Genomic DNA, 17315 nt, shown 5'->3' on the forward strand with positions numbered 1-17315 from the left:
GGTGAGAGGAGGGGTGGGGGGGGTGAGAGGAGGGGGTGGGGGTGAGAGGAGGGTGTGGGGGGGGTGAGAGGAGGGGTGGGGGGGGGTGAGAGGAGGGGTGGGGGGGGGTGAGAGGAGAGGGGTGGGGGGGTGAGAGGAGGGGGTGGGGGGGAGTGAGGAGGGGGGTGGGGGGGAGTGAGAGGAGGGGTGTGGGGGGGAGTGAGAGGAGGGGTGTGGGGGGGGTGAGAGAAGAGGGGTGGGGGGGGTGAGAGAGGGGGTGAGAGAAGAGGGGTGGGGGGGTGAGAGGAGGGGTGGGGGGGTGAGAGAGGGGGGGTGAGAGGAGGGTGGGGGGGGTGAGAGAGGGGGGGTGAGAGGAGGGGTGGGGGGTGGTGAGAGGGGGGGTGAGAGGAGGGCTGGAGGAGGGTGAGAGGAGGGGTGGGAGAGGGATGGGGGGGGTGGGAGAGGGGTGGTGGGGGTGGGAGAGAGAGAGAGAGGGGGGGAGAGGGGTGGGAAGAGAGAGGGGGGTGGGAGAGAGAGAGAGGGGGGGAGGTAAGAGAGAGAGAGAGAGAGAGGGGGGAGGGGGTTAGAGAGAGGGGGGTGGGGGAGAGAGAGAGAGAGAGGGGGAGGGGGGGGGGGGAGAGAGAGAGAGGGGGGGAGATAGAGAGAGAGAGGGGGAGAGAGAGAGAGAGAGAGGGGAGAGAGAGAGAGAGAGAGAGAGAGATGGGGGAGAGAGAGAGAGAGAGGGGGAGAGGGTGGGGGAGAGAGAGAGAGAGAGAGAGAGAGAGAGAGAGAGGGTGGGGGGGAGAGAGAGAGATGGGGGAGAGAGAGAGAGAGAGAGAGAGGTGGGGAGGGGAGAGAGGGAGAGAGAGAGAACACGGGAGTGAGGGAGAGAATGGGAGGGGGGAGCTGAAGGGGGGTAGTTGGGGGGGAGAAAGCTGAACAGGAGGGAAGCCCGAGTGATGATCTTCAATGCCCGGTGAGCCCATTCTACCAGGGCTAGGGACGGCTTTCTTTGGGCCCCTCCCCGCTGCCTGCACAGATTCAGGCTGTGAGGAGCTACTGCACATGCGCGCACTCTAGTGCGCATCTGCAGAGGTCCTGGCACTATTTTCAGCGCCGGACCTGGCTCTGCCCTCCACGCGTTCTGCTGTGCTGGACCAAGGGCCTAGATCGCCCAGACTGCGGGGAGAATACCAAGGTAAATAATAGGCGCAGTTTCTGTTCTAAAAAGTCGGCTCACCACGCAGAGGTGCGCCATTCTAACCCTGGTGGCAAACTTGGGCCCTACGTTACTGCAGCAGAATTGTAAGCTATAACTTACATGACTAGCTCTGTAGCTGCTATAAAATGCAAGTGCTAGATTCTACCGTGTTAGGTACAACTGGAACTGTCTTCAGTTCCCAGGTGCCTATTTTTTTAAATTGCTATGTCTCACTGTTTATTATTTTTAATAAGTGGATTTTTGAAAAGTTAATATACAAAAATTATGAAATAAGTAAGAATTTTGCAAGCAAGTCCATCTAGAGCTGTTGAACATTTTCTTCCCCTTACAGTAATCTTGTGTAGGAAATAATATAAATCATGTGCATATTTGTTTTTGTGTTTAGGGACTGTCGCATCTTCATGTCCACCATGTCATTCATCGTGATATCAAAGGGCAGAATGTATTGCTGACAGAAAATGCTGAAGTGAAGCTAGGTATGTAATTAACAATAGGTAACTGGAAGCCTGAATTTTAAAATAACACATAAATTTTGAATAAATGGTGTAATTTCTGAGAGATATAACACAAGTTCAGCAACGGGCAATAAGCAGAATATATATGCATACTTGCATAGAACTAGTTAGATATAAGGTTCAAAACAAATAGACAACTTATTTAATGCTTGCAGTTTAGTATAGGTTTATATAGAGGCTGGTCAAACTTCAACTCCACATGTAGTGCTGTGCAATGATTGGAGTGCAAAGCCCAGACTAGCCATATATGTTTTACATTTTGAATCTGTCGTCTTATACTTAACCGACAGCATGATGATGTAAAACCAATTTGTTAAAAATGCATAATGGGTTGGTCAGCATCTGGTGGAAAAACAGATTGGTTAACATTTAGGTTAGAGAGACTTCATTAGAACTATATTTGTCATTTTGTTCTTTTTATCTCTTTTACAAAATTAATTCAGGACTGAGTTAGATGTCCTAATCTCACATTTTCCATGTTTCACATGATCCCGCTAGTTCCAAAATTGAAGAGATTTACCTGTGAATATATAGTATTCCATGCCATTTGCATTGAAGATATTTCACTTTTTGTGATGGAGTTTGCAATTTGGGAACTCTGTTACTGACTTATGCCTGTGAATCTTGTCTTTCACTGAACCAGGAGCCTAGATAAAATGCACCAACAATGTACAAACTACAAATCACTCCTGTATTAATTCCTGCTTTACTAATAGTATGGGGAGCAGCATACTTTCGTGTGTCTTTCACCCCACTTATAAACGAAGAAAATATAACAAGAGTTGCAGCTTAAACCTATGCCATGTAAATTATTTGGTATTATGAACATCTTTTTAATGAGTCAGATGTCCACACAGGGTGGGTGTGGCTTTGCCAAAACTGGATTCATCTAAAACTTTGTGCACAATGGAAATAGTTTTGGATTTGAACTAATTTGAGATGAATTCTTTTTGTGGTTAACTCGTCACTGACGAGTGCTTCCTGCTGATCATGCTGTAAACCAAGATGAGACTTAAGGTTTAAGATGAGACCAGATGCTTACATAGTGATTGTGCCTGGAGTTTGTCCCAACATGATTATGTATTCGCATGAACACCTCATCTTTAAAGTTACATTAGTAAAATAGTTAATTGTTAATTGGTTCTGTAGATAGGTAGATTACAATTTCATGTAATTTTCCAATTGAATGGAATAGAGCTACTTGTATTTATATGGCAAGAATTTCTGGTGGTGGGGGGGTGGAATTCTGCAAATAACCCACCATAACGTCAGTGGTAATCCCAGAGAAACAGTGTAAACACCATTTATGCCATTTCTCCAGGTTTTACGCCGATATTTTATTATCGTTGCAGTGAGAGATTGGAGAACCCCCTAAGGTTTATATATTAACGTACATATGGAGTTTGTGAACACCTATCTTAATTTGAGCATATTAATCCTGCCACTCATAGTAACCCGTGTAGTTAGAATACTATGTGCTCTGAATTTTTCATTACAGTGGATTTTGGTGTTAGTGCGCAATTGGACAGAACTGTTGGAAGAAGGAATACCTTTATTGGGACACCCTATTGGATGGCACCAGAGGTTATTGCTTGTGATGAGAATCCAGATGCAACATATGATTACAGAGTAAGATGTTACATTTCATCACTTCCAGAATTAGTACTGCTAGCTTGCATGGAAATTACTGTCTCAATTTTTTTTTTTCTAATTCATATGATCTGTTAAAAATCCATTTTTATGCAGGTGTATTACAAAGATGAGTGTAAAAATAACAGTAAAAACAATCATATGCTGCAGTCTTAATCCTTTTACTTACAGATGATAGGGTCATAACTTTTCATCTCCTGCGCTGAACGAACAGCTGAATGTATTGGTGAATGCAAAATAACTTAAAGATGGATCTATTTTATTTTGTCTTGTTAAACTACAAAGGAAATGAAATTATAGTAATATGGTTGCTGCATGTTTCATTTATGTTGTCCTCTAAAATCCTGATGACACTGACATGCTGAGATGCAATTCCCTGAGCATTGGATATCCCCCCAGCATTTTGTCAATTGGCCATTTTTCACACATGAGCCTCGGCAAGCTTTTCAACTGGGGGTTTGGGCAGTATCAGTGCCAAGCACAATCCTGTATTTTTCAATCCTGTCTGCGTGCACTCTGCCTAGTGGTAAGCAAGTGTGTAGTGATCGGGAACAGAAGCTCTAACTGAGTATTTTTATCTCCCTTTTCTAGTCCAGAGACTCTGACACCAATTGTATTTTATGTTTTCCTTGGTTACACTAAGCTTTTTCCTCTGAAAAATAAAACAGGTATTCTCGTTTGCTTTTGGCAATGCTGCTCTGTAACTGATCGTGGGGGGTTCTCCAGAGTAGCCCTTGATCTCCAGTATTTCCTCCCTTAGGAGATGGCTGTTCTGGCATTTTATGGGATGGTGGGATCAGGAATGTCAGAGTGTGTATGCCTGAATCTGTGTTCTCACCAGTTCACTGATGCATTGTGCTGCCCCATGATGGGTTGGTTTTAATTTTTATAAGCAAAGATGTATACAACTTGTTTACATGGGATATTGCCTCAAACTGTGTAGTCACATACTGTTTCAGATTTAAAAAAAATACTTCTGTCACTGCATAAACTACCTTTCTTGTGTTTACTGTTTCAAAGGTCAGTGGTTGATTTGTGACAGGCTTGGCATTCTATATCTACTGAAACAATAACATGTTACACAAACTCTAGTTCCTAGAGCACAGAGGTTGCACCACTTTGGTAAATTTTAGCCTTAGTTAGTTCTTGTGGATTGAGTATTTAAAAAAAAATGGCTGGTATTACAAGCTAAAAGGCCATATACAGTGGTGGTCAATTTTTACTCTTAGTTAGCTGTGGTGCACAGATCTATACCATCCATTATTTTCCCAGGCTCAAATTTACCTACAGTTTTGGTATGTCTGTTTACTAGTTTCAGTATCAATAGGCTCTCCCCAGTTCAAGAGTGCCTTTAAAAAGAATGCTTCTGTCCATTTTTATGGTAAATGCAGTAGGTGAAGAATAAATCAATTGATGGAAATAGTGTTGCCCTAAAAACAAAGATGTGCATGCACTTTCTTTCACCAGAGCCGTATAAAGCAGACAGACGAGAAACTATCCCTAATGTTGTTGAAAATATGCTCCTTCAGGTTTTCTGGGGCTCAATTTTCCCCAGTGATTTGCGCCATTTTTTTGGAGTTGGTTGCTTTTTTTGGCGTATTGAGTTAAATTTTTGGCGAATTTTTTTTCAAACTTTTCTCCTGCAGTCTGCGCCAGCGTAACTTACTTAGTTATGATTTTTCTAGGCCAGTTTATTTTCCCCTCATGTCTGCGCTGGTTTTTTCAATTGTTCGCAGTTTGGCCAACATTTTTCTCCATTACGTTGGCGTATCTGACCACTCCCAAAAAACCTTCTGGTGAGTTAAGAAAACCAGTGCACATTTACAAATCTACGCTGAAAAGACGCCATCGAAGATTTTGGAGGTAGTCAAGAACTCTGTCAAAATCAATGCTAAAGTTCAACTTTTTTTTACCTGTCAATGTAGAAGTGTAAATGTGTTGGATTTCACAAGTTTTCTCATTTTTTAATTCACTCACACGCCACTACCGAACGTCATGAAGAAGGCCTGGAGGGTTGTAGGTTTGGCCGGCAGAATCGGCCTCGCGTCCGGACACAGCGGCTCGTGATTTGGCTACAAAACAAGCCTTGGGGTGGGGGGTGGGGGAGATAGCCCGGGGAGAGAGAGAGAGAGAGACAGCTGATCTTACGGCTTGTAGCCCGGGGAGGGAGAGAGACAGCTGATCTTATGGCTTGTAGCCCGAGGAGGGAGAGAGATGGCCAATCTTACAGCTTGTAGCCTGGGGAGGGGGAGTGAGAGAGAGGTCACAAGATCTTTGTGTGTGGTCCATCCATACAGACCTTGGGGAAAGAGATATCTGCAAACCTCTGCTGCCTGCTTTCCTGCTGGTTTGAGCTTCTTTCAAAGGTTACATTTAAGTATGGGGGTAATACTGACAATGCCATACCTTGTGCGAGCCTTTTGCATCATGGTGCTACGTGGGAGATAATTGATTAGAGCTCATCGCATCAGGAACATCGGAGCCCGTAGGGTGCTGGGCAGGAGGCCTTATCCACCTCGGGTATATCGAGACAGGCATTTGTACCGGTACCTGAATGATGCAGACTGTGTCAGAAGGCTGCGTTTCTGCAAAGAAGTTATCCGTGAGATCTGTGAGTTGGTGAAACCAGACCTGCAGCTGAGAAACGTCAGGAGGACTGCTTTGTCAGTTGAAGTGAAGGTTACAGCTGCACTTTCATTCTATGCCTCCAGATCATTTCAAACTACAATTGGGAATGTGTGCACCATCTCTCAGCATGCAACACGTCTCCATTCGCTAGGTCACGGCTGCACTGTATGCGCGGAGGAATGACTTCATTAACTTCCCCATGACCGCCCAAGCAATCCATGACGGGGCTGTGGGCTTCTCAAGGATTGGTGGCTTCCTAAAGGTCTAGGGCTGCATTGATTGTACCCACATCGCCTTGCGAGCACCTTTGCAGGATTCCGAGATGTACAGGAACAGAAAAGGCTTCCACTCCATTAATGTGCAGCTCGTGTGTGACGACATGCATCGCATCATGTCAATCAGTGCAAGATACCCTGGCAGCATCCATGATGCTTTCATCCTACGCGACAGCATTTATCTGCCATGTTTGAGCAGTAGCCAGACAGGCAGAGTTGGCTACTGGGAGACAAAGAGTACGGCCTCGCCACCTTGCTCATGACGCCCCTATGCGTAACCCAGACGGAAGCTGACTGTGACTACAACATGTTGCACATTGCGACGCGCAGCATCATTGAGAGGACCATTAGCATATTGAAACAGCCTTTCCGATGCCTGGACCATTCCGGAGGCTACATGCTGAACTCCCCTGAGACTGTCGGTCAGTTCATTGTTGTGTTGTGAGAATGGCTGATGATGATGTGGAAGATGCAGGTGACGAGCAGGAGGTGAAGGAGGATGATGACGAGGATGAGGAAGCCATACAAGTGCCTGAGGCCGGAGCACGACGGCAGAGGAGGGCAGGCCATCGTGCTCCTTTTAACGATTGCTCAAGCCTTGCGCCAGCAGTTCATCTGCTTTTCTGATGCCTGAGAGCTCAGCGACAACTATTCCACATGGACATGTTTATTGTTTGGAGCTGTTCCGTAACGTTGTGTTCTGTTAATGGAACATGATTTCGTTTTAATGTAAGATATATTTTATTCAAAAGTTTACAATGTACTTAACTTTAATAAAATGATTCTTGTATCAAACTTTATTTTAATATCACTCTCTAAGATCACTTATAAACTTGTAAAGTTACATACCTTACAAAAAATTTTAATTTGAGAACAGTTAGCACAATAACAATAACAACAACAATAGCAGCAAAGAAAGGCTGCACCCATCTCTCATCCCCCTTAGTTTAAGACTGCCCACTGCGCTTTGTCTTGGACTCTCCACCACCCCTGCCCGCAGGCGGTGGCGCAGTGTTTTTGGGCTTGGTACCAAGCTTATTCCTTCTAACATCTCGGGTACTGAGGGCCCGGCTTTGGGCTCTTAAGAGGCTGGTGTGGGGATTGCAATGGGAGTGGCAGTTGATTCTCTCAATGGGCGTGGGGTCTGGGCGCGTTCCCTTATTGCAGCAGCTAACCAACATGCCGTCTCTCATGCACCCCGACAGCGTCTCAGCGGACTGCAACATTCCCTCCCTAATGGCCAGTAATACCCCTGATATTCCCTCACTCATTGCCAGTATCATGCTTTGCACTACCTCTGGCATTCCCTCCCTCATGGCCACTATTCCCTCATTGATGGTCCCGGCAAGTGTTGTTACTTCTCACGACAGTCCCGATACCTCATCACTCACCCCACTGATGGTGTCCAGGAGTGATCGGGTAAGGTCAATGCTCTCCACACTCTAACTTCATCTGAACCACATCTGTTACATCCCGCATCTTATCAGAGTGTGGTCGGGCTCTCCATCCCCTCCTCCCCATAGGTGTGGCTTGCACCATACCACTGGAACCCGCAGCCTGGGACAGTGGGGCCCTGGATGTGCCTCGCTGCACCCCACCATTGGGACCCACAACCTCAGAAGGTGTGAAACCATGGATTGTCCCACCAACACTCAAACCACTAGTCACGGAAGGGGCTGGCACCTCCATGAGCGGCACGTCCTCCATATTCAGTACAACAGTGGGAGCTTCATCCAGCTCAGTCCACTCCCCCTCCTCCCGCCCCCCCACCCCCCCCATGTTCTTGGTCTGGAGGCTTGGATTGTAAGATGTTTTCCTCTTCAGGCTCATCTTCGTCTGAATCTTCTGCATTGTCAAGGTTGGCCTCCAATTCTGCAAAATACAACAGAACAGACAAATGGTTAGCAGTAGAGGAGGGGGCAGGATGGGTGGGATGAGTAGGCTCACACATCGCAGGCCAGGCAGCGGGTTGATTTGAAGGGCCATGATAAATTTGCAGGACTTACCCTCTCCCTCAAGTGTTATCCCAACTTGTGCAGTACTGATTGTTTTTCTCCAGGCAGGACCCATCAAAGCAGCGGCCCTCTCTTCCAAGGGTGTCAGTGGGTGCAGATTTGCCAGGCCTCTTCCTGTTCAAGTTCTTTCCCTTTTGTTGTGTGCCACTTTCCTCTGCAAAGATGAAAATGCAATTTTTTTTAGAGAGGGTATCTTTCTTTCTGCTGGGTGGGACATATACAGCTGGTCACATTTACAATTGCATTGAATAAATGAAAATGTTACTTACACAAACTACTTGACCAAGGTCCTGCCATCTCGTGGTGTTCATAATTGCGCAGTAATCTTCTGCAACTTGGTTCCAGCGTGTCTTCATTTCTTTTGGTGGAACTTTTATGTGACCTCTGCTGGTATCCAGCTCCTGCCATCTGTTCTCAATCACAGTAACTAGTGCCTCCACTTCTTCCAGCAAGAAATTCTTGGTCCTTGGTCTGCATTGCATCTTGTATTGCTCCAGCTGTGATTTTTCCAATGCTTTCACACAGCACTCAACATTCTCTCACACACACAACTGGCTCTTTAAAATGGCCCATTGCCAAATCCGAGCTGTACTGAGCATGCACGTCCATTGGAACGACATCAAAAACGTAATTTTTTTCCCCATGCATGTGCAGAAGGTGCATTGTTTTTTGGTGCAGACAGCAGGCTCCACCCTCCGAAGAGACTGGACACGCTGCGCGGCGCCAAATTCAAATTATACATCGGGGCAAAATATTTCTGCCGCATTTCTGGCCTAGAAAACCCGGCATAACTCTGGCAATATGCCAGAAAATGGGCTTGGGGAAAATTGAGCCCTTGGGAGGACAAGATTCCTGATTTATTTTTAATCTAATTTTTCCCTCCTTTCCAAATTTAGTCCTAGGATGACCACCTGTCACATTTTTGAATCAGTCGTCTACTTTCAAGGGTCGCTGTCCAGTAATGTTGAGAAATTAAAATCAAACAGCAAAGGCCCAGATTTCAATTGCTGTATTTTTGTGCAGTTTTAGTTTGAATACTAGGTAACCACCAAATTCAGTGTCCATATTCCAGGCACTGTGCACATCCAATGGAAAAATGCATGACACCTGCTTAGCACTTCCACCAAGCTGCGTGGCTGAGATCAGAAACTCCTCTGTACATGAGGATTGCTACAAGTCAACATCCTACCCCTGCATTGATAACCTGGCTCCATGGCAGCAGCTAATGCCCGATCACCAAGGCTGCTTCAACCAGCTACATGTTTTACAATGTCTCCTGTCAAAATCGCCATGTAGCCCATGCATTCCAAATCCCATTTAAACTGTCTCTAATCCTCTGCCACTTTCTCCTTGTTTACACATCTCAACCTACTACTCCTGCTTCCATTTGAAGGTCCTCTGTTTACTGCATTTCCAAGCCCTCTGGTTTTCTTGCTGAAATCACATCCCTATTATCCTCACTCAGACTGTGCAATGAGTGCCACTGACTTTGGTGACTTAAACCTGAAACTGGACACCTCCCTTCTCCCTTTCCCCTTAGTTCTCCACCCTTTTGACCTCACTCAACCTCACCCTGCACATAAAATGCTCGTCACAACCACACAACCTCACCATCATTTGAGGCCTTGATATTTCAAGGTCTCGATCACCAACAGTGCAATCTCTGGTCATTTCATTGTCTCCATCAAAGACACTCCCTTCCTCCTTCAACTTGTCTGCCAGCCTCCATGATCCTCAAAATAAACTAACCTTGCCAACTTCTAACTCCTCCTCATCTGGACCACCACCTGCCATGACATTGTTGAGTCTGTTGGCTGCCTTCCCTCTAATTTTTAATCCCTAGTCACTTCTAGATCCTTCATGTTTCCCATACCTACTGATTCCCATTACAACAGCCACTTTCCCGGCCTCAAACCTGAGGGCCACGAGCAGGGCACACTGTCAAATCCTGTTTGAACACCCGAGCACAATTACCACCACAATCTCGTGCATTTATACAGCACCTTAAACTTAGAAACATAGAAATTTACAGCACAGAAGGAGGCCATTTCAGCCCATCGTGTCCGTACCGGCCGACAGAGCCACACTGCCCTCACTCAACAGCCCTGAAGGTTACATATAAATCTATAAAGAATGGCGGACAGGTAAAGAGCATTCGGCCCAACCAGACTGCCCCACACAACTGCGATACCCCATTGCAACATTTTACACTCTACCTCACCCGGAGCCATGCGTCTCCTGGGAGAGGCAAAGAAACAGATTAAAAAACCCAGGCCAATTGGGGGAAAAAAATCTGGGAAAATTCCTCTCCGACCCATGCAGGCGATCGAAACTAGTCCAGGAGACCACTCTGGTCGTGTTGGATTCCCTGAAGTAATTATCATCATATCTGCACCAGCAAACAAGACGTTATCCAGTCTAATCCCACTTATCAGCTCTAGGTCCGTAACCCTGCAGGTAACGGCACTTCAAGTGCCCATCCAAGCACCTTTTGAATGTGGTGAGGGTTTCTGCCTCCACCACCCTTCCAGGCAGTGAGTTCCAGACCCCTACAACCCTCTGTGTGAAGAAGCTTCCCCTCAAATCCCCTCTAAACCTTCCACCAACCATCTTAAACCTATGCTCCCTCGTATTTGATGCCTCCACCAAGGGAAATAGGCCCTTGCTATCTACTATATCCAGGCCCTTTAAAATTTTATACGCCGCAATAAGGTCTCCTCTCGGCCTCCTCTGTTCCAAGGAAAACAAACCCAGCCTATCCAATCTGTCCTCATAGCCAAGATTCTCCATTCCAGGCAGCAACCTCATAAATCTCCTCTGCACCCTCTCCAGTACAATCACATTCTTCCTATAACAAGGCAACCAGAACTGCACACAGTATTCCAGCTGTGGCCTAACCAGTGTATTATACAATTTAAGCATAATCTCCCTGCTCTTGTATTCTATGCCTCAGCCAATAAAGGCAAGCATTCCGTATGTCTTCTTAACCACCTTATTCACCTGGCCTGCTACTTTCAGGGATCTGTGGACAAGCACTCCAAGGTCCCTTTGTTATAGAAACATAGAAACATAGAAAATAGGTGCAGGAGTAGGCCATTCGGCCCTTCTAGCCTGCACCGCCGTTCAATGAGTTCATGGCTGAACATGCAACTTCAGTACCCCATTCCTGCTTTCTCACCATACCCCTTGATTCCCCTAGTAGTGAGGACTTCATCTAACTCCTTTTTGAATATATTTAGTGAATTGGCCTCAACAACTTTCTGTGGTAGAGAATTTCACAGGTTCACCACTCTCTGGGTGAAGAAATTCCTCCTCATCTCGGTCCTAAATGGCTTCCCCCTTATCCTTAGACTGTGTCCCCTGGTTCTGGACTTCCCCAACATTGGAAACATTCTTCCTGCATCTAACCTGTCTAACCCCATCAGAATTTTAAACGTTTCTATGAGGTCCCCTCTCATTCTTCTGAACTCCAGTGAATACAAGCCCAGTTGATCCAGTCTTTCTTGATAGGTCAGTCCCGCCATCCCGGGAATCAGTCTGGTGAACCTTCGCTGCACTCCCTCAATAGCAAGAATGTCCTTCCTCAGGTTAGGAGACCAAAACTGTACACAATACTCCAGGTGTGGCCTCACCAAGGCCCTGTACAATTGTAGCAACACCTCCCTGCCCCTGTACTCAAATCCCCTCGCTATGAAGGCCAACATGCCATTTGCTTTCTTAACCGCCTGCTGTACCTGCATGCCAACCTTCAATGACTGATGTACCATGACACTCAGGTCTCTTTGCACCTCCCCTTTTCCTAATCTGTCACCATTCAGATAATAGTCTGTCTCTCTGTTTTTACCACCAAAGTGGATAACCTCACATTTATCCACATTATACTTCATCTGCCATGCATTTGCCCACTCACCTAACCTATCCAAGTCGCTCTGCAGCCTCATAGCATCCTCCTCGCAGCTCACACTGCCACCCAACTTAGTGTCATCCGCAAATTTGGAGATACTACATTTAATCCCCTCGTCTAAATCATTAATGTACAGTGTAAACAGCTGGGGCCCCAGCACAGAACCTTGCGGTACCCCACTAGTCACTGCCTGCCATTCTGAAAAGTCCCCATTTACTCCTACTCTTTGCTTCCTGTCTGACAACCAGTTCTCAATCCATGTCAGCACACTACCCCCAATCCCATGTGCTTTAACTTTGCACATTAATCTCTTGTGTGGGACCTTGTCGAAAGCCCTCTGAAAGTCCAAATATACCACATCAACTGGTTCTCCCTTGTCCACTCTACTGGAAACATCCTCAAAAAATTCCAGAAGATTTGTCAAGCATGATTTCCCTTTCACAAATCCATGCTGACTTGGACCTATCTTATTACCTCTTTCCAAATGCACTGCTATGAATCCTTAATAATTGATTCCATCATTTTACCCACTACCGATGTCAGGGTGACCGGTCTATAATTCCCTGTTTTCTCTCTCCTTCCTTTTTTAAAAAGTGGGGTTACATTGGCTACCCTCCACTTGATAGGAACTGATCCAGAGTCAATGGAATGTTGGAAAATGACTGTCAATGCATCCACTATTTCCAAGGCCACCTCCTTAAGTACTCTGGGATGCAGTCCATCAGGCCCTGGGATTTATCGGCCTTCAATCCCATCAATTTCCCCAACACAATTTCCCGACTAATAAAGATTTCCCTCAGTTCCTCCTCCTTACTAGACCCTCCGACCCCTTTTATATCCGGAAGGTTGTTTGTGTCCTCCTCAGTGAATACCGAACCAAAGTACTTGTTCAATTGGTCCGCCATTTCTTTGTTCCCCGTTATGACTTCCCCTGATTCTGACTGCAGGGGACCTACGTTTGTCTTTAGTAACCTTTTTCTCTTTACATATCTATAGAAACTTTTGCAATCCGTCTTAATGTTCCCTGCAAGCTTCTTCTCGTACTCCATTTTCCTTGCCCTAATCAAACCCTTTGTCCTCCTCTGCTGAGTTCTAAATTTCTCCCAGTCCCCGGGTTCGCTGCTATTTCTGGCCAATTTGTATGCCACTTCCTTGGCTTTAATGCTATCCCTGATTTCCCTTGATAGCCACGGTTGAGCCACCTTCCCTTTTTTATTTTTACGCCAGACAGGAATGTACAATTTTTGTAGTTCATCCATGCGGTCTCTAAATGTCTGCCATTGCCCATCCACAGTCAACCCCTTCAGTATCATTCGCCAATCTATCCTAACCAATTCATGCCTCATACCTTCAAAGTTACCCTTCTTTAAGTTCTGGACCATGGTCTCTGAATTAACTGTTTCATTCTCCATCCTAATGCAGAATTCCACCATATTATGGTCACTCTTCTCCAAGGGGCCTCGCACTTCTAAGTAGCCTACCATTTAATGTGTATACCCTTTCCTCATTACCCCTCCCCAAGTGCAGTACCTCACACTTCTCTGAATTAAATTCCATTTGCCACTGTTCTGCCCACCTGACCAGTAGATTGATATCCTTCTGCAGTCCATGACTTTCCTCTTCATTATCAACCACACAGCCAATTTTAGTTTCATCTGCAAACTTTTTAATCATACCCCCTATTTGCAAATCCAGATCATTGATGTACACCACAAAAAGCAAGGGACCCAGTACTGAGCCCTGCGGAACCCCACTGGAAACATCCTTCCAGTCACAAAAGCATGCATCAACTATTACCCTTTGCTTCCTATCTCAAAGCCAATTTTGGATCCAACTTGCCACTTTGCCCTGAATCCCGTGGGCTTTAACCTTCGTGACCAGTCTGCCATGTGGGTCCTTATCAAAAGCTTTGCTAAAGTCCATATACACTATCGTACGCACTACCCTCATCGACCCTTCTGGTTACCTCCTCGAAAAATTCAATCAGGTTAGTCAAACATGATCTTCCCTTAACAAATCCGTGCTGACTGTCCCTAATTAATCCTTGCCTTTCAAAATGTAAATTCATCCTGTCCTTCAGGATTTTTTCCAATAATTTTTCCACCACTCAGGTTAGGCTGGCAGGCCTGTAATTACCCAGCCCATCCCTTTCTCCCTTCTTAAATGCGGGTATCACATTAGCAGTCCTCCAATCCTCCGGCACCATGCCTGAATCCAAAGAGACTGGAAAATGATGGTCAAGGCCTCTGCTATTTCCTCTTTTGCTTTGCACAACAGTTTGGGATGCATTTCATGTAGGCCTGGGGACTTATCCACTTTCAAAGCTGCTAAACTTCTTAATACCTCCTCCTCTCACTCTGTTTATTTCATCCAGAATTTCACACTCTTCCTCGATAGCAGATATCTGCATAGCCTCTTTCCTTTGTGAAAACGGATGCAAAGTATTCATTAAGAACCATACCCACATCTTCTGCTTCCACACACAGATTACCCTCGTGGTCTCTAATAGGCCATACCCCTTCTTTAGTTATCCTCTTGCTCTTAATATATTTATAGAACATCTTTGAATTTTGCTTGATTTTACTTGCGAAGAATTTTTCATGCTCTCTCTTAGCATTCTTAATATCCTTTTTAATTTCACCTCTGAACATTCTATATTCCTCCAGAGCGTCTACAGTATTTAGCCGTTGGTATATGACACAGGTTCCCTTTTTTTCTTTATCGTCCCCTGTAAGTCCCTCGACATCCAGGGGGGCTCTAGAATTGTTATTCCCATCCTTTTTCTTTAAGGGCACATGGTTGGCCTGAGCCCTCCAAATCTCCTCTTTGAATGCCTCCCACTGTTCCGACACTGATTTACCTTCAAGTAGCTGTTTCCAGTCCACTGTGGCCAAATCACTTCTCAACTTAGCAAAGTTAGCTTTTCTCCAATTTGGGACTTTTATTTCTGGTCTATCCTTGTCCTTATCCATAACTACCTTGAATTTGACTGAATTATGGTCACTGGCATGACCATGGCAAGTGCTCTCCCACTGATACCCCCTCCACCTGCCCAGCTTCATTCCCCAAAACTAAATCCAGAACTGCCCCCTCCTGTGTTGGGCTTGTTACATACTGACTAAAAAAAGTTCTCTTGAATGCATTTAGGAATTCCGCACCCTCTATACTCTTCACACTAAATTTGTCCCAATCAATATTTGGATAGTTAAAATCCCCTACTATTACTACCCTATAGTTTTTGGACTTCACAGAAATTTGCCTACATCTCCCTCCCACTGTTTGGGGATCTATAATACACGCCCAGCATTGTGATCGCCCCTTTTTTATTTTTCAGTTCGACCCATATGGCCTCATTTGATGATCCGTCGAACACATCATCCCTCCTCACAACTGTAATAGTTTCTTTAATCAATACTGCACCCCACCCCCCTTTTTTTTTTTACCCCTCTCTCTATCCTGTCTAAAAATCCTGTAACCAGCAGTATTGAGCTGCAAAATCTGCCCCTCTTTCAGCCATGTCTCTGGAATGGCTATAATGTCATACTTCCAAGTGTCTACCTGTGCTCTCAGCTCATCTGCCTTGTTCGCTATACTCATAGCACAAGAAGACCTCCTTGATTGCCACTTACTAACCCTTGTTTCCTCTGTCTTACAGATTAACTTTCTACATTCTTGCTTTCCAATTTCAGCTTTACTTCCTTTCCTATTGAATTTGTTCTCATGTTTCCATCCCTCTGTCAAGCTAGTTTAAACTCTCCTCAACAGCACTAGCAAAACTTGTCCTAAAGCCTTTGTAGAGGAAGAAAAGAAGAGATGGTGAGCCTTTACATGATAGCAAGGAGAGGTGACCAGAAGATTAGTTGAAGAGATGAATTTTAAAGACAGATAGGTGGAAGACGTTTTTCAGGCTAGAGCTGACATTGTTGAAGGATATGTCACCAATGTGAAGTAGAGCGGAGTGACTGGGAGAGGTGCACAGAAGGTCAGAATGAGAGATGAGCAAGCATGGGAGAGGGCATAAGGGAGAGATAGTTATAAAGGTAGGGCAAAGCCAAGGGGGATTTGGAAATTTTGATTTTGATGCCTTTGGCGACTGGGAGTGAAGGGGGAATGTGGCCTTTTACATGATGAGATACATGTCTGAGTTCTGGATGAGTTGGAATTTATGTAGGATGGAAGTCAGGAAGTTGTCAAGGATGGCATTGGAGAAATGAACTCAAGGTGATGAAGGTGTAGATAACTGTTTCAGTGGCAGTGGGGATAAGAGACGAGAATAAACTTGCATCCCAAAGTGCTTTACAAACAAAACAGTTCGGAACAATGAGAAATAAGAAATAGCAAATGAATGATTGATTTGATTTTTTTTGGTAGTGGTGGTTGAAGGAGGAATGTTGGCAAGGGCACGAGGAGAACTCCCTGCTCCTCTTGGAATGGTGCAGTGGGATCTTTTAGGTCCACTTGAGTAGGCAAGTCTGGTTAAGGAAAACTTGAGTGCACAACTTGAGAGATGGGAAGGAAGTCACTGGTGGGAGTGGTCTATAGGCCCCCAAACAGTAGCTACACTGTAGGACAGACTAAATCAAGAACAAAAAGGGCCACTGTACAGCAAAATTCTAAAAGGACAAAGGGTGTTAATAAAACAAGCCTGAAGGCTTTGTGTCTTAATGCAAGGAGTATCCGCAATAAGGTGGATGAATTAATTGTGCAAATAGATGTTAACAAATATGATGTGATTGGGATTACGGAGACGTGGCTCCAGGATGATCAGGGCTGGGAACTCAACATTCAGGGGTATTCAACATTCAGGAAGGATAGAATAAAAGGAAAAGGAGGTGGGGTAGCATTGCTGGTTAAAGAGGAGATTAATGCAATAGTTAGGAAAGACAGTAGCTTGGATGATGTGGAATCTATATGGGTAGAGCTGCAGAACACCAAAGGGCAAAAAACGTTAGTAGGAGTTGTGTACAGACCTCCAAACAGTAATAGGGATGTTGGGGAGGGCATCAAACAGGAAATTAGGGGTGCATGCAATAAAGGTGTAGCAGTTATAATGGGTGACTTTAATATGCACATAGATTGGGCTAGCCAAACTGGAAGCAATACGGTGGAGGAGGATTTCCTGGAGTG

General features: G+C 45.3%; 1 protein-coding gene across 1 annotated transcript in view; it reads left to right on the plus strand.

Annotated features, from left to right (window-relative positions):
- The window catches only part of LOC139274622 (mitogen-activated protein kinase kinase kinase kinase 4), a 387065-nt gene that overhangs the window by 255025 nt on the left and 114725 nt on the right, over nucleotides 1–17315 (plus strand). Inside the window, exons 6-7 of the mRNA XM_070891300.1 lie at nucleotides 1587–1677; nucleotides 3215–3345. Coding sequence (XP_070747401.1) covers nucleotides 1587–1677; nucleotides 3215–3345 — 222 coding nt within the window. The remainder of the gene's footprint in view (nucleotides 1–1586; nucleotides 1678–3214; nucleotides 3346–17315) is intronic.

Source organism: Pristiophorus japonicus, chromosome 10 (assembly GCF_044704955.1).
Source record: "Pristiophorus japonicus isolate sPriJap1 chromosome 10, sPriJap1.hap1, whole genome shotgun sequence".
NCBI classification, from domain to species: domain Eukaryota; kingdom Metazoa; phylum Chordata; class Chondrichthyes; family Pristiophoridae; genus Pristiophorus; species Pristiophorus japonicus.